Source organism: Elephantulus edwardii, unplaced genomic scaffold (assembly GCF_000299155.1).
Source record: "Elephantulus edwardii isolate Elephantulus edwardi_28Jun2011 unplaced genomic scaffold, EleEdw1.0 scaffold00010, whole genome shotgun sequence".
Taxonomy (NCBI): Eukaryota; Metazoa; Chordata; class Mammalia; order Macroscelidea; family Macroscelididae; genus Elephantulus; species Elephantulus edwardii.
In genome coordinates, this window is record NW_006399760.1 from 33,778,856 (window position 1) to 33,804,069 (window position 25,214).

A 25,214-nucleotide genomic window follows, 5' to 3' on the forward strand; every position below is an offset into this window, starting at 1 on the left:
ACAGACACACATAGAGACACAGACACACACACAGAGACACAGACAGGCAGACACACACAGACAGACACACACACACAGAGACACACACACAGAGACAGACACAAAAAGACACACTTAAACAGAGGGCTGGAGGTTCAGGTGTACCCAGAGGGACCTCAATAGAAAGGCCTTGTGATCTACTTCTGAAAACCCTATGCAGCTCAGAAGAACTCTTATAAACATGGTATCGTCAGGAATCAAATCTGACTCAACAGCAACTGAAACAAAGCTAACGTCTCCCTCTTGGGCAAAGACTGGGTAAGCTTGGAGCACTTCCCTTATAATAGTGAGGGATTCATAAGATCAGGATACCTCAGCTCTGACACAAACCCCCACAGTATGGCCCTGAGATTTAGGGGAGAGAGGGGACACATGGGAACTTATACTGCCACTCTGTACAATGAGGAATGATTGATTTGTACTCATTTCTTTATTGCCAAAATGTAGAGAAATGTGGTGAGTCAACCTAGGAGCTGCCTGATACTTAAAGATGGCCTAACTGCTTTCCTTTGATTTCTTTTCCATGTAGTTCACTAAACTCAAACTGCAAATTATTTAACAATTCTTTTAAAGCATTACATAAAAATTAAGAATTTCTTTACATCAATTATTCTATAAACTCTGCTGGTAAAGTTGAGATTTGGGCTGTTACCTGAAAGGCTGGTGGTTCAAATCCACTAGCCACTTCGAAGGACAAAGATGAGGCAGTCTCCATCCCTTATGATTCACAGCCTTGGAAAGTCAGAGGATTGTCATTAGTTGGAACTGACTAAACAGCAATGGGTCTGATTCCTCTTTTTTAATAAACCTCTAAAAACATGTATCACACAAAGATATTTTCTGATTTGATGAGGGTCTATTAACGAAAATATATAAAGAAACCCTACAACTCAACAACAAAAAGACAAAATAACCTAATTTTAAAATGAGCAAAAAACTTGAATAGACATTTCACTGAAGAAGAAACACAAACTGTAAGCAAGTACAAAAAGTTTTTCAACTCAATGCTTCCATGCTAATAGTTATCAGGGAAACATATCAAAACCACAATGATATATAAACTCCTCCTACCAATAAGATAGGTAAGACAAAAAGCCCCCAAAAAACCCCAAAATGGAAAAAAAAATCCACAAGTGATAGTGAGGATGTGAAGAATGTGAAGGAATCAGAATTCTTCTCTGTTCCTAGCGAGCTGTGATGGCCTAGCAGTAAGGAGCTGCACTGCCAACCTAAAGGTACATAGTTTAAATCTACCAGCTGCTCCAAAAGAGAAAGTTGGTACTCCTCCTGTGTAGTTTACAGCCTCTGAAACCTGCTGGAGGGTCAGTTAAGAGTCAGTTTTGACACAATGGTACACAACACCACCTATTGCTAATGGAACTATAAAATGGTACAGATTCTGTGAAAAACAGTTTGAATGGTCTTTAAAGAGTTAAGCTGAGAATTACTATAGAATTAAAGAAATTATCTGAGGTTCTATATAAGATTCAATATCCAGAGTCAAGAGACTCTTCACAAAAATGCCTGTTTGGGCGGCATTCAGTCATTGGCATGGAATCAGAATTGACTTCACAGAATTAGAGGCAGTAAAGGCTGCCCACCATTCTCTTTCAAAGCCACTGGTGAATCTGAACCATCAGATAAGCACGGCCTTTGGATTAGCAGCACAACTCCTCACAGACCACGTGACCAAGCACACTACTGGCTATGGTGAGCGGCCCTACTATAATAAGTCAGAGAAACACAAGAATTTGAGCCCATTCCTTTTCAGGATTGTTCCAGGACTAAATCTCAAGTAGTTGCCATCTTATCCACATTGCTGTATTTTTTCCAAGAGTATCTGAGCCCTGTAATTTTTTCAGGCAAATACAACAGTAGGTAATAGGAGAAGTTGTAACGATGGAATATGTACTCTAAGCTAAGTACAGAGAGAAACATGGGTGGAGATGGATAATTTAACAGATGAACAAGCTCAACAGGTTCAAAATTTTGATGAGATAACTTTATTGAGGTTGGGCTATTAGAGAAAGGGTAAGATACGGTGATATGTGTATTACAATTTGAGTACTGTTACTGTGGTTGTTAGGTGCTGTCAAGCTGACTACAACCCACAGCAATCCCATGAACAACGTATCTGAACTCCGTCCTATCCATCCTCACACTTCCTGAAACACTTAAGCCCATTGCAGCAGTCCCTGTGTCTATCTGCCTGTTTGAGGGTCTTCCCCTCCTTCGCCAATTCTCCACCCTTCCTAGCATCATGTCTCTCTCCAAGGAATAGCCCCTTCTAGGAACATGCTCAAAGAATGTGAGGCTAAGCTTCACTATCTTTGCCTCCAAAGAGCACTCTGGTGTACCTTCTCCAAGACATTTATGTTTGTTCTTTAGGCCATCCATGGGACATTCAGTGCTCTTCTCCAATACCACAACTCAAAGGAATTAATTCTTCTGTCATTCTTATTCATTGTCCAGCTCTCAGATGCATAGCAAATGATCAGAAAGACCATAGCCTGAATCAGACACACCTTAGTCCTCAAACTGGAATCATTACTCCTCAATAATTTGGAGAGGTCTCTAACTGCAGACTTTCCCAATGCAATACATCTCCTGATTTGCTGACTGCTGGTACCAAGGTCTTAATTATGTTTCTAAGTAATATGAAGTGGTTGACAGTTTTAATCTTTTCTCCATCTATCATGATGTTGCCTATCAGCAGTGGTAAAAATTCTTGTTTTTTGTTGTTGAGGCACAATTCATATTGAAGGCTTTATTCTTTGATCTTCTATAACAAGTCTTTCAAGTCCTCCACATTTTCAGCAAACAAGATTGTGTAATCTGCATAATGCAGGTTATTGGTGAGTCTTCTTCCGATCTCGATGCCACATTCTTCTTCAAACAGTTCAGCTTCTCAAATAATTTTCTCAGCATATAGATTGAAGAAGTATGAAAAGAGAATACAACCCCTGACATATTTTCTTAATTTTAAGCCAAGTACTGTTCTCTTGCTCTGTTTGCTCAGTAGCCTCCTGGTCTAGGTATAAGTTTCACATGAGCACAATGAAATGCTCTGAGATTCCCATTCTCAGTGTTAGCTACAACTTATGACCCCCACAATCAAATGCCTTTGCATAGTCAACAAAGCAAAAACAGACATTCTTCTGGTATTCTTTACTTTCAGCCATGACTCGTTTGATATCAGCAATGAAATGCCTGATGCCACGGCCTCTTCTAAATTCTTTAATTTCTAGCAGTTCTCTATCTATGTACTGTTTCAGCCATTTTTTAATGATCTTCAGTAGTATTTTGTTTGCTTTTTATATTATTTGATAGCTTCCACATTCTGTTGGATCACCTTTCTCAGAAATGGGAATATGGACCTCTTCCTATCCTTTGGCCTGACAAGTGTTCTGATAGAAAGTTCTAGAAATTCTATTAAGTCCTGTTTCTGCTAAAGGGAAAAATTTCATGACAAATTATTAATATGTATACTCAACTCAGCTGACCAGGTAGCTCTCTTCCAAACTTCTTGATATAGACCAGTGAGCACATCCAGGGCTGTATCTGTTGAAACATGTCATCTGATATCCTATCAATGCCTGGGACCTTGTTTTCTGCCAATGTGTTCAGTGTAGCTTGGACTTCCTCTTTCATTACCATTGATCAGATGCTACTTCCTGAAATGGTTAAGTGTCAACCAATTCTTTTTGGTACTGTGACTGTACATTCCTTCTCTCTTCTTCTGATGCTTCCTGTATCATTCAAGAGTTTGCCCACAGAATCCTTCAGTATTGCAATCTGAGGTTTGAATTTGTTCTTCACTTTTTTCTGCTTGAGAAATGTTGAGTATCTTCTTCCCTTTTGGTTTCCTAATACCAGCTCTCTGTACATTTTATTGTAATACTTTGTTTTGTGTTTTTGAGCTACCCTTTGAAATCTTCTGTTCATCTTTTTATTTCAGTATTTCTTCTCTTTTTTTTTTCTTTCTCTCTGCATTTCAGTGCAATTTTCAGAGTCTCTTCAGACATTCATTTTGGCCTTTTCTTTCTTCTCTTTTTAATGACCTTTTCTTTCTTTATGGATGATATTCTTGATGTCATCTTACAACTCATCTAGTCTGTAATCATTAACACTCAATTAGTTAAATCTATCCTTAAGACTCTAATTGACACTGAAAATTTTCAGGAAGTTCCATAAGAACAGGAGTCAACGGTAATAAAGGAGAAAGTGGAAGGGATTGGCAAAAAAATAAGACCCAGAAATCAATGGGATATCAATTGACTTGCTTAAATTAACATATGCAGGCTTGGATGCACTCATCAGTGTATTTTGGGAAATTTGAAGGACAGCTGTCTTGCCAATATTGGAAAAGATCCATATTTTTCCCATTTCCAAGAAAGGTGATCCAGCTGTGTGTGAAATTATTGAATAATATTATAATTATCATATGCAAGCAAAATACTAATTAAGATTATTTTTTAAAAAACAGCTAGAACATAGATAGGAAACTGGCAATAGTTCAAGCAGGATTTAGAAGAGGTCATGGTACCAGGGTTATCATTGCTGATGTCAGATGGATCCTGGCTGAAAGTAAAAAATACCAGAAAAAATGTCTATTTGTGTTTTATTGACTGTGCAAAGGGGATTGTGTGGATCATAACAAGGTACAGCTAATACTGAAAAGAATGGGAATCCCAGAGACTTAATTATGTTCATGTGAAACCTATACTTATATATTTGGTTATATATACAAATATATTTGGTTATACTTATAACCAAAAGGTTACTGTGCAAACAGAGCAGGAATATACTGTATGGTTTAAAATTAAGAAGGGAATGTGTCAGGGCTGTATTCTCTTTTCATACCTATTTAATCTGTATGCTGAGAAAATCATTTGAGAAACTGGACTCTGTGAAGAGGAATGTGGCATCAGGATCAGAGGAAGACTCAATAATAACATGCATTATGCAGATGATACAACCTAGATTTCAAAAGTGAGGACTTGAAGCACTTGTTGCAGAGGATCAAGGAAATGCAGCTTTCAGTATGGATTCCACCTCAATGTCAAGAAAACAGAGATTCTTACCACTGGAATGACAGACAACATTATGATGGATTGAGAGGAGACTGAAACTGTCAACAATTTCATGTTACTTGGATCCACAGTTAAGACCATTGGTACCAACATTCAGGAAATCAGGAGATGGATTGCACTGGGAAAGTGTTAAGTTAGGGATTTTTCCAAATTATTGAGGAGTAATGATGTCAGTTTGAGGACTAAAGTGTGTCTGATTCAGGCTATGGTCTTTCTGATCACTTGCTATGCATCTGAGAGTTGGACAATGAATAGGGATGACAGAAGAACTGGTGCCTTTGAGTTGTGGTGCTGGAGAAAAGTACTGAACATATCATGGCCTTCTAAGAGCACAAATGTCTTGGAGAAGGTACAGCTAGAGTGCTCTTTGGAAGCAAGAATGATGAAGCTTTGCTTCACATACTTCAAGTATGTTGCTAGGAGGGGCTATTCCTTGGAAAGGAATTTATGGTAGGAAGGGTGGTGGGTTGGCAAAGGAGAGGAAGACCCTCTACCAGGTGGATTGACATGGTGACAGCCAAAATGGCATACTCAACTCCACGGCACCTAATAACAACAACATCCTTGAGATGGTTTTCAAAGGCAGGAAGAATATCCTAGTGTTATCTAAGCATTATATTGGTGGGTATGATTTTGTAAGGTTATACTTTTTTGTCCCATAAATTCAAAATGTTTTTCTAGATAAATGAATAATTGTTTCTTTACAACATTTCAGCTTATAACAAGTTTCACAAGAATGCTCTTTTATGGATAGTGGGGAATACCTGTAGAATATTCTGGAGAAAAATACTGTGTATCTCCTTCTACCAAAATACTATACATGTGTACTATAATTTGTAATAGAGAACAGGGAAAGTTAATTCTAAATGTCTCAGACAAGAACAGTTTTGAATGCTAGTCTTGTCTAATTTTAATGCCATTAAAAAAATGAAGTCAGAGTACCTAGTCCTTGGGGAAACAATTACCAAATCACATCTCTAGATCTTAACCAGAGAAGAGACAAACATCTCATTTTGTACCTGAGAGACAATTTGAGGATTAGAGCTATGAATGGAATTGCTCAGTAGAATACGTTCCTTACCAGCAGAGGCTTTATAAACGAGGATGGTTAAAGGGTAAGGTCTAGGTACTATTTACTTTAGTACTGAAATGGCATTTGGTTCTTGACAAGAAGATGAATAAAAAAAATAAAAGAGAGTTACCATCTCTCCTTATTCAAACGTGACAATGCGATGACCAATATGAATAAATATGATAACTGAGTGTTTGAGGGATACACAAAAGCTAGTAATCTTCAAGAAGATAAAAAACAAACAAAACTCAAGAAACCAACAGAACTCCATAGTGAAACAAAGTGAAAAGGCAGGAAATGATGGCTCACTCTTACTATTACCCAGCTTTGTTTGTAAGCCTCATGCCAACTTGGGGAGGGGGTGAAGTCTAGGAAAGAGTAAGGTTCAAAAATGAGGCAAAACAGGTCCACTAGCTTCTTCGCATGCCAAGTTAACATCAGGGCAGCCCTACAGTCTGGGAAATAAAAAGTATAGTTTATCAATCATTTCAAAGTTAAAAGTTAGTTTTATAAATCAAAGCGAAAATATCTGCTTCTTTTTTAATTTTAGGAAGACAGAAAAAGTAAACTTCTGAATAGAAAAATATTAGTAACAAAGAAAAGAGAGAAAACTATATGTATACTACATATTTTAAAAGAAGATTTGATGAAGACAGTAAAGGGAAAAGTGTAGTTTTAAATTTTTTTCTGTAAATGTTTATGAAAAAAAAATTTTTTTTCTGAATTTCACACATACAAATAAAATAATTAAATGGCAGAATCAAATACCATGGATACTTCCAACAAAACATGGAGGTTAAAGTTGCTTTATAAACGTATAATATAAGCTATAGACCTGTGGCTGGCATCTTTGTACAAGGCAGTAACAGGGACTCTGATGGATTTGATAAAGAGACACTGAAAAATCAACCAAGTTATCACTGGAAAGGAGTGAGGACAATTTAAGAAAAGGAAAAGCTAGAAGGATTTTGTCTATTCTAACAATGAGTCAGTGCACAGGCCCACGGTAAGTACATATGAAGAGACCGTTTCACTTTAACGTTGCACAAACAAAACAAAAATGCCCCCTATTAGTTAAAGATATATATAAATACAGCTAAGCAAGGGAGCACTGGTGATGCAGTCCATGGGGAGTCTCGCTGGTAACCCTAAGGCTGAGCTTCTTTGGGGGTTCAATTCTACCCACAGCTCTGCTGAAAACAGAGAAGCAATGTCCTTCTGTGAAATTTACAGCTTTGGAAACCCAATGGAGGGCTATCTATGAGTCAGTTTCGACTCCACAGCAAAGAGAAAGCTGAACAAGCAATAAGTGAAAAGCTACATACTGAAAAACGAACAAGAACACTGTATGAAACTTTCAAAGCACAAATATATAAAGGATAATGAAGTTTATGGTTTAAAAAGGCATGTGCTATCATAACTTGTAAATTAGAAAATGAGACCTGTGCCTCATACGCTTTTATAATATAAATTAAAACATTGCTTAGAAATTCAAGTAGAGCAAAAGGTAGAATGAACCTTTGAAAAAAGGTTCCAAATTAAAATAACTGATGACTACTTAAATATCAGATTGACCTAACAAACAGCAATTTCTTTGTATATGTTATTCAAAGTTTCCATTATTTTATCATCTGTTGTTGTTATGTGCTGTCAAGTCATTTGCGACTCAGTCACCCTATGTACAACAGTCCTGTTCCCTGCTCTATCCCTTTCCAATCTTACTGTCTCTGATACACTTACCCCCCTTTACCCCAGTCACTTAATCAATCCATCTCATTGAGGGTCTTCCTCTCCTGCACTGTCTCTCCACCCTCCCAAGCATGACGTCCTCTTCAAGGACTTATCCCTCTTTGCAACATATCCAAAGTATGTCAGACAAAGCTTCAGAATCCTTGCCTCTAAGGAGCAAACAGTTTTCATCCTCTCCGGGATGAATTTGTTTGTTCTCTTGGCAGTCCAAGGTATATTCAATACTATTCTCCAGCACCACAGCTCAAAGCCATAAATTCTCTTTCTATCATCCATAGTCACTGTCCAGCTTTCTGACGCATAGCAAGCAATTTATAAAACCCATGGCCTGAATCAGGCACACCTTAGTCTCCAGACTGACACTGTGGCTCTTCAGTACTATACAGAGACTTCTGACAGCAGACTTTCCCAATGCAATTCGTCTTTTCATTTCCTGTATGCTGGTACCAAGAGTGCTGATTGTGGAGCGAAGCAAACTAAAGCTGTTAACAATCTCAATCTCTTCACTGTCTGTTATGATACTGCCAATAGGCCCAGTGGTGAGAATCTTTGTTTTCTTGATGTTGAACCTCAATCCATATTGAAGGCTGCAGTCCTTGACCTTCTGTAGCAAGTGCTTCAGGTCCTCCTCATTTTCAGCAAACAAGGTTGTATCATCTGTGTAAAGCAGATTGTTGCCGAGGCTTCTTCTAATCCTGCTGCCACATTTCTCCTCATAGAGCCCAGCCTGCTGGATAATCTGTTCTGCATATTGAAAAGGTACAGAGATAGACAATTCCTGGCATACACCCTTCTCAATTTTGAACCATGCAGTGTTTCCTTGCTCAGTTCTGATGGCTGCTTTAAACTCCAATATTTTTAAATGTGCAATAAAAATGTCCTAAAGCCCAGATATAAGCTGAGGCCAGGATGCATACAGAAATCAATAAGGCAAGTTAGAAAATGTATGGCTTGCTCAGTATCACATCTCAAAACAACTTTGAAAAGGAGATTAAATACTGCCATTGTCCACAAATTTGTGAACTTAAAAGATGTCTCAAGACATAGCCCTCTTCATATCAAGAATCTTTTGTACTTATAATTTCTGTCTAGACTTTCCTTATGCAAATACTAGATACAAGAAGTTATTTGCTTCTTAAAGTGTTTACCTATTGTACTGTAGGTTTCATTAGCATAATCCTAGGAAAAGGCTAGTATCTTTTATTAGAGCACTAGCTTCCAACAGATACACAAGTCTGCAGAAAGTTCCTTTATTCTTTATTTATCAAAGTACTAACAGAAAAATATCAGCCAATTACTCAGTTCCTACAAGATAATTATTTTAAGCGTCAAATTTAATTGGCTCCTTTGGTCTTTAATAATAATACTTCAATGTATACAACTTTTCACAATTAATCAGCTTCCTACATTATGATGAGGAGCCCTTCTGGGGCAATTCCTAACCTTTGGCTGCTAACCAGAAGGCTAGCAATTCAAAGCCAACAGCCACTTCATGGGAGAATAATAACCAACTTATGAAAGACCTGGCAATCTGCTCCTACAGGAAATTCTAATGAGGCAGATATACTCTTTCATGGAGGGCCACAATGAGTCAGAATCAACTTGTTGGCACACAATAACTGTGATGACTGAAACAAATTCCCATTTGTTCACATTGATATAAGACTCTTTCAAACACTTTTTGCCATTAGCAGAGGAGAAGATATCTATTTGGATCACCCAAGAATTAAATCTCTAAGTGAATCAAAAGACTTCTACAAAAGGTAAAAAGAGCTCTAGCTTGTCGGAACTTAGTACCTCTCCGCAAGTTCAAATCACTAGTGGCTCTGTGGGAGGAGGATAATTTCCTCCCGTGTGATTTACAGCTTCAACAGAGGGTCAGCTATGTTAGTTCTTACTTGATAACAGTGAGGTTTGTTTTTTTTTAACAGACTGGTGAAAAAATATTCAGCAACAATATATCTCATAGGAATCTAATCTCTAATTTATAGAAAACTTCAACATTTGAACAAGAAATGACAACTCAGTCACAGAATGGACAGAGGGATGACTTCACTAAAGAAGCCATTCAGAAGACCAACACACACATGAAGAAAAGCTCAAGATCATTAGCCATCAGAGATACAAATCAAAACAACAATCATGTCTCAAGCAATGATAGCAAAGTCCAGTATGACCGTAAACAACAAATGCTGGGGAGGGTGTGACTGGAACTCAAATGTAATGCTGGTGAGAATATAACGTTTCAGTATCAGTGGAAGACAGCTTGGATCTTCCTTATAAGGTAGAAAATGGAATTAAATTTGACTTAGCAATCACACTGCTATATAAAGTTTATATCTTAAAGAAGTAAGAACTGTAACACTAACTGATATATGTACTCTCATATTTACTGCCTTTATTTACAGTATCAAAGAGATGGCAACAGCCCAGGTGTTTCTTACTGGATGAATGGTGAAACTACGAAAATAAGTTCACACAAAAATTTGTACATGAATATTCACAGAAGCATTATTCATGATAGTAAAAAAAAAAGTAAATAATCTCAGTATCCATCAAATGAAGAGCAAATGAAGAAAATGTGGTATATCCACACAATGAACCATTACTCAGACCTAAAAGAAATGAAGTTCTGATACATTCTAAAACACAGATGAGTCTTGAAAACATTACATAAGGGAAAGAGCAAATCACAAAATTCCATAAATTATATGATTGTATTTATAAGAAGTATCTAGTATAGACAAATATACTTAAAAAAGCATGAGTGGTTGTATGAAATGGTGGGTGGGAGGAGAGGAAATAAGTACTGATTTCTAATCAGTACATGATCTTTTTTTTTTTTGAGGTAATGAAAATGTTCCAGAAGTAGAGAGTATATTTGCTGTTGTTATGTGACATCAAGTCACTTGCAATTCATAGTGACCCTATGTACATCTGCTCTGAAGCATTCCCTGTCCTGAGCCAGTCTGACTGATTCAACACACCTACTCCATTGCCCCAGTTACTGTATCAATCCATCTCATCCAGTTCTTCCTCTCCTGCGCTGTCCCTCCACCCTTCTAAGCATGATGTCCTTCTCCAAAGATGGGTCTCTCCTGGCCATGTGCCAAAAAGAGCTTCTAAAGCCTAGCCTCCAAGGAGAAACTTGGTTTCACCCTCTTCAAGACAGACCTATTTGTTTTCTTGGTGGTCCACAGTATGTTAAAGACTCTTCTCCAGCACCACAATTCAAAGGCATCAATTGTTCTGTCATCCTTAGTCACTGTCCAGCTTTCTAATGTATACCAAGTAATTGTGAAGACCATGGCCTGGATCAGGTGCACTTTAGTCTCTTGATTGACATTGTTGCTTTTAAGTACTCTGGAAAAGTCCCTGACAGCAGATTTTCCCAAAGCAATTTGTCTTTTGATTTCCTGACTGCTGGTGCCAAGAGTGTTGACTGTGGAGCAGAACAAGCTGTAATTGTTAACAACTTCAATCTCTTCTCCATCAATCATGGTGCTGCCAATTGGCCCAGTGGTGACAATCTTTTGTCTTCTTGATATTGAACTTCAATCCATACTGAAGATTAAAGTCCTTGACCTTCTGTAGCAAGCAATTCAGGTCCTCCTCCGTTTCAGCAAGCAAGATTATGTATTCTGCATGATACTGGTTGTTGATGAGTCTTCTTCCAATCCTGATGCCATATTTCTCTTCATAAAGCCCAACTTCCTGAATAATCTGTTCTGCACACAGTTTGAAAATATGTGGAGACAGAATGCATCCCTGATGCAGTATAATCCTAACTCCAAACAAACTAAAGAGAGCTCAGTGGCCTGTCTTTAGGAAGCTGTGCTGCTAACCCAAAGGCTGTGCCACTCGGGCCTTTCAAATCCACCAGCTGCTCAGTGGGAGAAAGTTAGTCAATTTCTTCTCATGAGATTCAGAGCCTCTGAAACATGCTGGAGTGTCAACTATGAGCTGGTTCAAGTCAGCCAAGGCTTGACAACAAAGTTTTTAATCATACTAAAATTCACTGAACTGTACAATTAAAACTATGCATTTTATGGCCTATAAATTATGCCAGAAAAAAAATTATAATTACAGACTTGCATTATTTATCCAAAGAAATGTTAAATACTAGTTTCTCTAACTTAGTAGAAATCTTTCCTTTATTAAAAGAAAACACTAGAATAACTGCCATCTAGAATACTAAGAGGATACTTAATATTCTTTATCGAGGATAATAATATACTTAAAACTAAGCTAACAGCAAATTTTTAAGAGCGTTACCTTTCACTGATCTTACCAATTTTCAAATCATCAGCTAGGCTTTCTTTTGTAAGATTTAACAGTTCTTTTCCATCAATATTATTCATCTTGAAAATATCAACAAGGTCCATTAAACCTTGTTCACAAAGCCACATCGAGACATCTTCCTCTGACCAATCTTCAGTAAATTGCTTCAGCTGATCTTCTGTGCTTCTTTCTTAAACAAAAAACGAGCAAAAATTAAAGTGAAGTAACAAAAAAAAAAATAAAGCACTGCTTAGAAATATTATAACTTTGAATGGCAAATTAAATTTTCTTCAATGTGTTACTATGTTACAATCAATCAACATGTATAATTTAATTAGCATTAGAGCTATTTATTTTCATACTAAATTATTAAATATTTATCTTCTAGATATTTGGCTTTTTTACTAAAGAAAAATCAATTGTCCTTTACTACATAAAACTCATACCAATAGAAGTATTCTATTTACCATCTGTCTATCAGCATTTTATTATGACGGTGATAAAAAGAAAACTTCTATATTAGGTGTCAATTGCCTGATTAGGCCAAAAGTGAAGCCAAACAAGGTTCATGTATGATTTCAATTCTAGTCTTAGATTAGAAAATTAGTATGGAGTATAATTATGTTGTTATGTGCCATCGAGTTGCTTGCAACTCATAGTACAAGAGCCCTAAACACCGTTGTATCCTGTTCCAACCTAGCCATTCCAAACGCACGTACTCCCACCACTCCAGTCACAGAACTGATCCGTCTCATCGAAGGTCTTCCTTTCCTTCGCCGCCCCTTCACTCTGCCAAACATGATGTCCCTCTCCAAGGACCAGTCTCTCCTTGCAACATGCCCAAAGTATGTCAGACGGCGCTTCAGAATCCTTGACTCCAAGGAGCATTCCGCCTTCACCTTCACCAGGACAAACCTGTTTGTTCTCCTAGCAGTCCATGGTATAGTCAACACTCTTCTCCAGCACCACAACTCAAAGGCATCAATTCTCTTTCTATCATCCCTATTCACTGTCCGACTTTCTGATTCATAACACATAATTGCGAAGACTATAGCCTGGATCAGGCGCACCTTAGTCTCCAGCCTGACATCATTGCTCTTCAGCACTCTTGAGCGGTCCCTCCCAGCTAACTTTCCCAATGCAATTTGTCTCTTTATTTCCTGGCTGCTATTACCGAGAGTGTTGATTGTGGAGCCAAGTAAACTAAAACTATTAACTATCTCAATCTCTTCACCATACATACTGATGCTGCCAATTGGCCCAGTGGTAAGAATCTTTGTTTTCTTGATGTTGAGCATCAATCTATATAGGAGGCTGCAGTCCTTGAACTTCTGCAGCAAGTGCTTCAGTTCCTCCTCAGTTTCAGCAAGCAGGGTTGTGTCATCTGCACAACGCAAGTTTTTGATGACTCTTCCACCAATCCTGATGCCACATTCCTCCTCAGACAGCCCAGTGTATCGGATGATCTGTTCTGCATACAGATTGAAGAGTTGTGGAGACAGAATACATCCCTGACGAACTCCCTTCTTGATTTTGAACCATGCAGTGTCTCCTTGCTCTGTTCTGACGACTGTCTCTTGGTCCAAGTATAAGTTTCGCATCAGCACAATCAAATGTTCTGGGATTCCCATTCTTCTTAGAGTCAGCCACACCTTGTTGTGACCCACACAGTCAAAAGCCTTTGCATAGTCAATGACGGACAGATAGACATTCTTCTGGTATTCTTTGCTTTCTGCCAAGATCCATCTGACATTAGCTATAGTATCAGTACCATGGCCTCTTCTAAATCCAGCCTGCACATCTGGCAGTTCTCTGTTGACATATTGTTCCAAACATTTTTCGATAATTTTCAGCAGAATCTTGCTTGCATGTGATATTAATGATATTGTTCGATAATTTCTTCACTCCGTTGGGTCACCTTTCTTTGGAATGGGAACAAATATAGATATTTTCCAGTCAGTCGGCCAGCTGGCTATTCTCCAGATTTCTTGGCACAAACTTAGCACGTTCAGCGCAGTGTCTGTTTGCTGAAATATGTCAATTGGTATGCCGTCAACTCCTGGAGCCTTTTTTTTTGCCAATTCCTTCAGAGCAATTTGAACTTCCTCCTTCATCACTATAGGTTCATGCTCATATATCATTTCATGAAATTCTTCTGTGTCAGCCAATTCCTTCTGATACAGTGACTCTGTGTATTCCTTCCATCTTCTCTTGATACTTCCTGGATCATTTATCATTCTACCCAAAGTATCCTTAAGTATTGCCACCTGTGGCTTGAATTTGTTTTTCAGCTCCTTCAGCTTAAGAAATGCTGAGCGAGTTCAGCCCTCTTGATTTTCTGATTCCAGCTCTCTGCACATTTCATTATAGTATCCTGCTCTGTCATCCTGGGCTGCCTTTTGAAATTTTCTGTTTAGCTTTTTGATTTATAAAATATATGACATGCATGAATGTGTACCCAAAACATTTACCAACAGTTCTCAGGTAGGTCAAGGGGCCTGGTGGCGGAATGGTTAAGCACTGGACTGCCAGCCAAAAGCAGTTATGTGCAATTCAGTTGGAACCAACTTCCAGCTGATCTGCCAGCAGGTTTTCAGGGCCAGTAAATTGCACTGGAGGATTATTTCCCATCTTTCCCCCATGGAGCTAGTCCATTTGAACATATCTTTGGGTTGACAGTGTAATTCCTTACCTACTAGGACACCGGAGCTAACCAAAAGGTCAGTGATTAACCCACTAGCCACTACGTGAGAAAGAGGAGGTAGTCTACCACCTTAAAGATTTCCCACCTTGGAAACCGTAAGGGGCAGTTCTATTCTATTTAACAGCATTGCTAGAGCTGGAAGCAATTCCACAGCAGTGGGTTTGGTTTTTATGTAGGTCAACTACTTTAATATTGCTGTTGTCTACCATGAAGCTGGAATTGACCCAGAACTGACCCTCCAGCAGATATTCAGAGGCAGTAATTGGAGGAGAGGAGATTGCCCATCCTTCTCCCCACAGAGCAGCTGGTGGATTCAAACCACGTCTTCAGGACTGCAGCACAGATTCTTACCACTAGGCCACCAGACCTTCCTTTAATATTGTTGTTATGTGCTACGAGTTACTTGTAGCAACCCTATGTATAATAGTCCTGAACCCTGCTCTATTCTGTGCCAACCTTATTGTCTCTGAAACACCTGCTTTCATGACTCCAGTCACCGAATCAATCCATCTCATCAAGGGTCTTCCTCTCTTGTGCTGTCCCTCCACCCCTCCAAGCTGGATGTCCCTCTCCAAGGACTGGTCTCTCCTTGCAACATGCCTAGAGTATGCCAGACAAAGCCTCAGAACCCTTGTTTCCAAGGAGGAGCCTAGTTTCACCCTCTCTAAGATGAACCTGTTTGTTTTTCTGGCATTCCATGGTATACTCAAAACTCTTCTCCAGCAGCACAGTTCAAAGGCCTCAATTCTCTATTATCCCTACTCATTGTCCAGCTTTGTGATGCATATAGCAAATAATTGCAAAGACTATGGCCTGGATCAGACGCACCTTAGTCTCCAGACTGACACTGTGGCTCTTCAGTACTCTGGAGAGATCCCTGACTTTCCCAGTGTAATTCATCTTTTAATTTCCTGGCTGCTTGATACCAAAAGTTTTGATTATGGAGCCAAACAAACTAAAGCTGTTAACAATTTCAATTTCTTCATCATCTACTATGATGCTGCCAATTGGCCCAGTGGTGAGAATCTTTGTTTTCTTGATGTTGAGCTTCAATCATATTGAAGGCTGCAGTCCTTAACCCTTTGCATTAAGTGCTTCAGGTCCTCCTCAGTTTCAGCAAACAAGGTTGTGTCATCTGTATAACGCAGGTTGTTAATGAGTCTACCTCCAATCCTGATGCCACACTTCTCCTCATAGAGCCCAGCCTCCCAGATAATCTATTTTGCATATAGATTGAAAAGGTATGGAGATAGAACACATCCCTGGCATACACTTTTCCTGATTTTGAACCACACAGTGTTTCCTTGATCTGACAACCTATCTCTTGGTCCAACTATCGGTTTCGCCTAAGCACAATCAAGAGTTCTGGGATTCCTATTCTTCTCAGAGTCAGCCACAACTTGTTGTGACCCACACTCAAATGCCTTTACATAGTCAATGAAACACATAGACATTCCTCTAGTGTTCTCTGCTTTCAGCTAAGATCCATCTAACATTAGCTCTATGAGCCTTAGTACCACAACCTCTTCTAAATCCAGGCTGTACTTCTGGAAGTTCTCTGTTGATGTGCTGTTCCTGTTGTTTTGGGATAATTTTCAGCAGAATCTTGCTTGCATATGATATTAATGATATTTGATAATTTCCACACTTTGTTGGGTCACCTTTCTTTGGAATGGGAACAAATAAAGATCTCTTCCAGTCAGTTGGCCAGATGGCTGTCCTGATTTCTTGGTACAACTTTGTGAGCACATCCAGGGTTTGTTAAAATATGTTAAATGGCATGCCGTCAATTCCTGGGGCCTTGTTTTTGGCCAATTCTTTCAGAATATTTCTTTAATATTGTTGTTGTGATGTGCCGTCGAGTCGCCTGCGACTCATAGCGACCCTATGTACAACAGCCCTAAACCCTGCTCTATCCTGTGCCAATCGCACTGCCTCTGACACCCATCCCGATTACCCCAGTCACTGAATCAATCTACCTCATAGAGGGTCTTCCCCTCCTTCGCCATCCCTCCACCCTCCCAAGCATGATGTCCCTCTCAAAGGACCTGTCCCTCTTTACAACATGTCCAAAGTATGTCAGAAAAAGCCCCAGAATCCTTGCCTCCCATAATCCTTGCCTCCAAGGAGCAGCCTGGTTTAACCCTCTCCAGGATGAATCTGTTTGTTTTCTTGGCAGTCCATGGTACATTCAGTACTCTTCTCCAAAGGCATCAATTCTCTTTCTATCATCCTTAGTCATTGTCCAACTCTCTGATGCATAACAAGTGATTGCAAAGACCATAGCCTGTATCAGATGCCCTTAGTCTCCAGAGTGACACCATTGCTCTTCAGTACCCTGGAGAGATCACTAACAGCAGACTTTCCCATCGCAATACATTTTTTTTATTTCCTGGCTACTGGTGCCAGGAGTGTTGACCGTGGAGCCAAGTAGACTAAAATTGTTAACAATCTCAATCTCTTCACCATCCATCCTGATGCTGCCAATTGGTCCAGTGGTGAGAATCTTTGTCTTCTTGACATTGAGCCTCAATCCATACTGAAGGCTGCAGTCCTTGACCCTCTGCAGCAAGCATTTCAGGTCCTCCTCAGTTTCAGCAAGCACGGTTGTATCATCTGCATAACACAGAATGTTGATAGATCTTCTACCAATCCTGACGTCACACTTCTCCTCATAGAGCCCAGCCTCTCAGATAATCTGTTCTGCATACAGGTTGAAAAGGTATAGAAATAGGACACATCCCTTGCGTACACACCTTTCCCAATTTTGAACCATGCAGTGTTTCCCTGCTCTGTTCTGACGACTGCCTCTCTAAAATTACTTTTCAATTATGTTAAACTAGGATGCACATTTTACACTGGAAAAGTAATGTAAGTAATTTAACAAAAAAGTTTTAAAAATTTCTAATTATTACAATGAATGGCGTTGAAGTGGAGTAAAGATAATGTCCTTACTGACCTTGACAAAGTGCTTCTGGATCAAACTGCCAGATGTTCACGGTTTTGTCCATTGAACCAGTGGCAAGTAATAGGATATTAGGTGCAAAGGCACAGGTGGTGACATACCTAATTAATAAAAACAATTATTATGTATCCTTTGACGAGTTTTTAAATACTATTATATAAGTTGTGGTTAAATTCAGACCTGGTGTGTTGAGTCAATGTGTGAAGTATGTTCTCAGTACACTGGAAAACAAGAAACACAGCATTATATTTAAAAAAAGAACTAAGTAACTAGGAAAGATTATCCTTATTCATTTGATATAAAGTATTCACCCTCATTTATATTTGATATACAGTACGTACCCTCACTCACTGATGTTGATCTGAATCTACCCATAGCTGTCCCAGCCAGTGAATTTTCAGAAACTGTAAATCACCCTGGAGGAGACTGTGTATCTTTATCCCATGGAACAGCTGATGGAATCAAACTGCTTGCCTTTGGGTTGGCAGCACAACTCCTTATCCCCTAGGACACAGGAACTCCCTGTACGTACCCTATACTTATGAATGACCATATAAACTGCAACTTAAACAACAAAAACAAAACAAATAGAGAATATTATCCTAGGTATTTTATCTCACTCATCGTCAACTATCAATATTGCTATCCACTATCCACCTTTTTACAAAGTTTGGTATTATAGACTCTTGTCATTTTCTCATTTGCTAAATTAACTAAAAGGAACCAAACAAGGGAAGATGGTCAACAAAATGGACCAACAAAGTAAGTCCAACAAATGGCCTTTTAAAAGAGATTGTGAGGATGGCACAGGACTGGGAAGCGTTCCATTCTGTTACAAACGGTCAGTGAGATCTGGCTTGACAGCATCCAACAATCAACAACTGTTACATTAAATAAGCTATGTATTTTGGTATGGTTTTTTTATTTGTACACACTGCACTACAAGTAGACAAAAACCATTCAGTTAGATTTTTATTGACTTTCATTTATGTGCCCATGCAGCATCAAGATTTTAATTGGGGCTCAAATATTTATATTATGGGGAAAATGATATTATTGTCATTATTATTGTTGTTTCTCTGAATGTAAGATCTCATGAAAGGTTCATGAGAAATATTAAGAATCTACTAACCTCCTGGGTTTCGGCACCAAAAAAAAAGAGAGAGAGAGAGAATCTACTAACCTAGCTTGAGTATTCTCTAATTTTCTGATAGAACTCAGTGGCTTCAACCTCTGTGTAGAGGACCAGTTTAGATTCTTTCCTTTATTTACTCCACTTAATGACAGACAATCTCATATCCTTTGCAAACAGCCTGACATTGATCAACAGTGATTTCTCCTGGGTCATATTTTCACCAACTATGTGTCTGTTATATTATTGTTGTTAAGTGCCATTGAGTTGAGTATGACTTATAGTGAGTGACTCTATGAACAAAACATCTGAACCTTGTTCTATAACTATCATCATTTTTCTAATATTTGTTATATAGAAGACAATTTTATTTCAAACTCTTGGATTTCATCTCTACACATTTGAACTTACCAAAAACTCCTATTTTCTAAATCTAAGTCCACAGTTACCTATTTTTTCCTTTTCCAGTCTCTACATCTAGCCAGACCTTTTAGAATGATAGGGTACTTTAGGCTGTGTGTGCAGGAGAGAGCTGGGGTTAACCTGGGAACTTATTCTAAAATTTATATGGAAGTATCAAGAACCAAAAATAACCAACATATAATGCATTGGAAACACAATGATTTTAGAGCAAGGAGAGGTAAACAGTCAGTTATTATGGAAGCGTATCGTAGAAGTTTAATAACTGACTGGGAAAAAATTTATATATATATATTTGGTTACTTTGGAAGCAGAAGCAGCATCCACTTCTGTAATAGCTTGCCTCCAGAAACCCTATGAACCTAGAGAGAGGATGAGAGACACACAAGTGTTGAGGACTCTCCTTCACAGGGTCAATATGAGTCGCCTGAGACTCGATGGCACTTAACAACAACATTTGGTTACTGGTGCTCTTTAAACTTTAATTTTCTATGGCAGATTAAAAATCTTTTCCATCTTAAAATTATTTAAAGACATATTTAAAGTCCTGTGCCCAAATCAATACTTTACTTTCATAAAAATTTAAACATGCACAAAAATGTATGCAATATGTTCTTGAGCATACTAAATTTTAAAAAAATGAAATTTTTTTTCTTCCAGCTTAACTACAAATGCAAATAAAGATAATTAATGTAGCACTAATAAGATTGTGAAGTACTTACAATGTCGTACACTATAACAGATTTATCCACCGATCTTTAAAAAAAAAAGATTATGAAAAGGTCTTTATAGATTTCTATGTCATTAGTATTATTAAATAATAACTTATATAAAAGGCTGAAATATTGATACACACATATTTGGAATACATTCTAATTTTAGTCATGTGTAAGGCGTATTTAAAAATCTACATACATGAATTTAATAATAACCCTTATGAAAACACAGTTAACAAATTGGTTGCCGTTAAGCTGATTTTCATTCATGGGCACCCCATATGTTTCAAAGTAGAACTATGCATGCTTCATAGGGTTTTCAGTGGCTAAATTTTCAGAAATAGACTGCCAAGTCTTTCTTCCAAAGCATCAACGCCTATAGCCAAAGCTCCAACTTTTTTGATAGCAAATGAACATGTTAACCTTTGCATCACCCAAGAACATTAAAACAACAAATTGTTACTCTCTGCTGTTGACCGGGAAGAGACTCATAGATGACCTTGCATTTAGGTTTATGAGATGGGAAATTGCATGGATGGAGCCCCAGAGGAGGCTCCGTTGGAATTACTGGTGGATTTGAACCACCAAAGAGGCATGGCCTTTGAGTTAACAGTAAAACAGCCTAGACTTTGTCACCCAAGCTCCCTATTAAAACAATAGCAAATGCTATTTATGTGGCCATTAGTATTAAGTATCTGTGATATGTAAATAAGATACAATTCCAAGTCAAGACCTGAGACCTGTTAGAAAATGCTTCCCTTCGTAGAAAGGAAGCTAGGAAACATGAATAAGACCCTCACAACCTTTCTTCAGAAAAAAAAATGGTTTTGAATGGCTGTTTGTTGTAATATTCTTAAATATAAGTCAAAGACTCAAGCATAATTCATAAAAAGCAGAAAGCAGAAAAAGAGGGAACAAAATAATAAATTATACAATTTTCCAGTGTTCCTAATTAAAGACAAAATATTAAGAAACGTGTTGTTGTTGTTGTTGTTGTGTACCTGTAACTCATGGCAACCCTACGTACAAAAGCTCTGAAGCCTGTCCTGTCCTGAGACAGTCTCACTGGCTCCGACACATCTTCCCCAATTACTCCAAGTACTGTATCAATCCATTTCTTCTGGTGTCTTCCTCTCCTGTTCTGTCCCTCCACCTTTCTGAGCATGATGTCCTTCTCAAAGGATCAGTCTGTCCTCGCCATGTGCCCTAAGTAAGTGAGGCAGAACTTCAAAATCCTTGCCTCCAAGGAGAAACTTGGTTTCACACTCTCCAAGACAGATCTATTTGTTCTCTTGGCAGTCCTGAGCAGTATTTAAGTTCCAAACATAAGTAATAAGTAAGAAATTGTATTTTCTAATTTAAGTTTCTTAACAATATCAGGACAAAATAACTGCTATAATTTTTTATTTTAAAAAATTTAAGAAAGATATAGAACTAAAACTTGTCCAAGTAAGTGACTATCTCAAACTCACTGATGCTAAACTGAGTGTGACATGTAGTGATCCTCCATCAGGTTTCTAAGGTTGAAAATCCTAATAGGAAGAAGCTGCACATCTTTCTCCCTGGAGTCACTGGTGGATTTGAGTTGCCAGAGAGGCCTGTCTTATGCCAGCAGAGCTCCCTAAGTGGGCAGGCTGATGTTAAAATGCAACACTATGTTATTCCCAAATCCACATTCTTGGATTTTTAGAACTTTTTAAATTATCAACATACTAAAACTGATGCATAATCAGCATATATTCTAGTAGCTGTAGCCTAAATTATCAACAATAAGTAAATTTTATAATAAAAAGTTTTCATTTTCAATGAAGAATTGGCAGTCATACCAAGTCTCACTATTTCCATTGTCCTGGTAGTAGCAGCAGTTCCTTGCAAGAAAAGGTCCGGTGATTTTTTTGCCTGTAAAGATTACAATCTAGAGCATTCTGTGGGACAGTTCTACTCTATCATAAGTTGGAATGAACCCAATAGCACTTAACAAGTTAATACTATGAATCAGCTCAGATAAGCACAGAAAAGATATAATACAAATAAACTCTTATTTACAAATGACTTTGCATATAAAAAAATTAATTTTAAGAATCTTGTGTATAAATGAATTGTATTTCCACCTACAGATGTTAAGTGCTGTCAAGCCCAACTCATAGTGAAGCTATGAACAACAGATCTGAACTCTGTCATATCCTGCCATCCTTACCATCTTTGAAACATTAGAGTCCATTGCTGCAGACACTGTATCAATCTACCTTTTTGAGGGTTGTTTTTATTATTTGTCTAAGATTATTAGCAGACCACTTACAGTAAGTCTCAAGTTAACATAGTCTCAAATACTGAACCTGCTGTATAAGTTCATGTTTTACAACATTTCCTCCACAGTTCAGTTCTCCAGCTCTTCTATGTCCCTTGGGTTTGATGGTTTGCTAGAGATCTTCCAGAGGCTCAGACCCACCAGGGGAATGATCCATGTGACTGTAGATATGCAGGTCAGTTCTGCACAGACTGGCGAGCAATACGCCAGACTGGATGCAGCTGGATGCTCAGTCCACAGTATAAATTTCTCAGTTCCTCAATTAGTTAGAGTCCAAGTTGAGTCTGGTTTCCTCAATCATCCGGGAAACTCCCTTTAAGAGCAGTTACAAGTCAGCTTTTCCTTAAATCATCCAGCAAGCAAAACCTTTAACCCTGGCTCCATCTCCAAGGTTCCTCTGGTTACACCTTGCCAAAGTCTCTTCACACCCTCTTTCTACCACCATCTCTCACAGTATGGAAAGCACTCTCTTATACTGGTCCCACAGCTTTTGCTGATTTGCAAGACTATGTGTCTGCAGTTAAGATAGCTTGAGACCATATCCCCAACAAGAGCTAATATAATGGATAAAAAAGTCAGTTTCAAGGTTTCTGACATCACAAGGGTCTTCCTCTCCTTTACTAACCCTCCACTTTTCCAACCTCACAATTCAAATGAAGCAATTCTTCTCCTGTAATTCTTAATCATTTTCCAGCTCTCAGATGCATAGCTGGAAAAATATGTGGCTTGAATCAGCCATAGGCTTGGTCTTTAAACTGACATCATTGCTCTTCAGGACTTTGGAGAGTTCCCCAACAGCCAATTTTTCTGAAGCGATAAATCTCCTGACCTCCTGATTGTTGGTACCAAGGGTATTGACTATAAATCCAAGCAAGATAGAATAGCTGACAATTTCAATATTTTCTCCATCTACTACCATGTTTCCTACAGGTCTAGAGGTGAGCATTTTTTGTTTTCTTGTTGTCAAGATGTAATCTGACACAAATAATAATTTACAATTTGTTTAAAACTGGTTTCAAAAAAGAATAAAAAACTATTCTTGAATGGTAAAAGAGCATACATAGGTAATAATAGTGACTTGAGGAAATTTTATTTGAAAGAGACACCTGGAAACTGGAAGATTTTCAAGCAGAATCAGCAATATTCTATTTTTTTAATTCTGATTTATTTACAAAGTTTGAATACATTTTTTTTCACAGAAGATTCTTCCTATTTCCTTTACCCCACCCACCCACCAAATTGTGCAACCCTATGATTAACACCAACATAGTAACTTATTAAACTTTTTGCTTATACTTTATGTACTTTTCCATGTATCTGTCTTATTTTAAATAAAAATGGTTTAAAAAAATTAAACTTCTTACCCAGAGACTAGCATCTGTCCATCATGGGAAAACGTACAAGCCAGAACAGGAGCACAGTGCCCACTCAGTGTACTTTTGTATTTTAATCCAAAACCTGCAAATAACAAGGTTGGAAAACTTAGCAAGCTGATGATGCATAGTTTTCACTTTTAAGTCAAAACAATTTCATTCATTTATTCAATAGGTTTTTAGTGTTGAAGCACATAAAAATAAAAAAAAAAGTCTTCACACAGATCCATTATCTCTACAGACATAGCTTATTTCATTACACTCTGCAAATACTGCAGGTCTACTGGTCATTTTCCCAATAGTATGCTCACGTCATGTATCTAGGGCACATTTTGGTGATTCTCACAATCTTTTAAAATCTTTCATAATGATTTTACCGTACACTGTAAACATAACATTCTCATATACTGAATTGTGTCTTCCTCACATATATATATGTAATGATATAAACTAGATGTATGAGATCTTCTAAAAATTAAATTCTTTGAAAGACTTCTCCAAATAAGAGAAAACCCTAAGGACTAGAGGAAAAATTAATTGTTGACATATCAGACAAGGGGCTAATCTCTAAAATTTACAGACAATGTCATGAACTTCAAAACAATAAAACAATTTTTAAAATGGGAAAAGGGCATAAACAGACATTTCACCAAAGACAACGGTCAGGTGGCCAATAAACACATGAGGAAATGCTCTCATTCATTAGTCACCAGAGAGATGCAAGTCAAAAGAACATTGAGATCTCATTTCACCCAAACAATAATAACAAAGTTCAATAAGACAGAAAACAACAAATGCTTGCAAGGGTGGGGAGAGACTGGAACTCTCATAAAGTACTGGTGAAACTGTAAAATGATGCAACCATTGTAGAAAAACGGTACAGTGCATTTTAAAAAAGTTGTAAAAAGAAATAACATTTGATCCAGCAATCCCACTACTAGGTACATAACCCAGAGAAATAAAAGCCAAGAGTTAGATACATGTACACGTTTCCTATAATATTATTTACAATAGTTAAGAGATAGACTGTCCATCAACTGAGGAAATAGATAAACTCTGGTACATACATAGAACAGTATGTATGCAAACAATGCATCATTATAGTGTAAGGAAGAAGTTGTTAAACACTGCATAACATGGATGAAGCCGGAGGGCATCCATGAAGCTGAGTGAAGTTAGTCAAAGCACAAAACAACTACTACATGAGTCCACTGTTGTAAAAAAGCTAAGGGAAAGTGAATGAAAGATTCTTTGACAATCACCAGGGAGGGGAAGGGAGAGAAGGAGTAGAAAAATTATTAGAGAATAAATACATAGTAAGTTAAGTGAAGCTAAAGGCTATACAAAATAAGGGATGTTTCA

General features: G+C 37.9%; 1 protein-coding gene across 2 annotated transcripts in view; it reads right to left on the minus strand.

Moving 5' to 3' along the window:
* WDSUB1 (WD repeat, sterile alpha motif and U-box domain containing 1) overlaps nt 1-25,214 on the minus strand; it is a 60,875-nt gene that overhangs the window by 17,819 nt on the left and 17,842 nt on the right. Inside the window, exons 4-8 of one of the 2 annotated variants that reach the window (XM_006880800.1) lie at nt 23,844-23,937; nt 20,178-20,211; nt 18,084-18,124; nt 17,898-18,004; nt 12,245-12,424 (exon numbers count right to left, since the gene is read on the minus strand). In XM_006880800.1, the coding sequence (XP_006880862.1) occupies nt 12,245-12,424; nt 17,898-18,004; nt 18,084-18,124; nt 20,178-20,211; nt 23,844-23,937 (456 nt within the window). The remainder of the gene's footprint in view (nt 1-12,244; nt 12,425-17,897; nt 18,005-18,083; nt 18,125-20,177; nt 20,212-23,843; nt 23,938-25,214) is intronic. The other variant, XM_006880801.1, reaches the window with a different exon arrangement.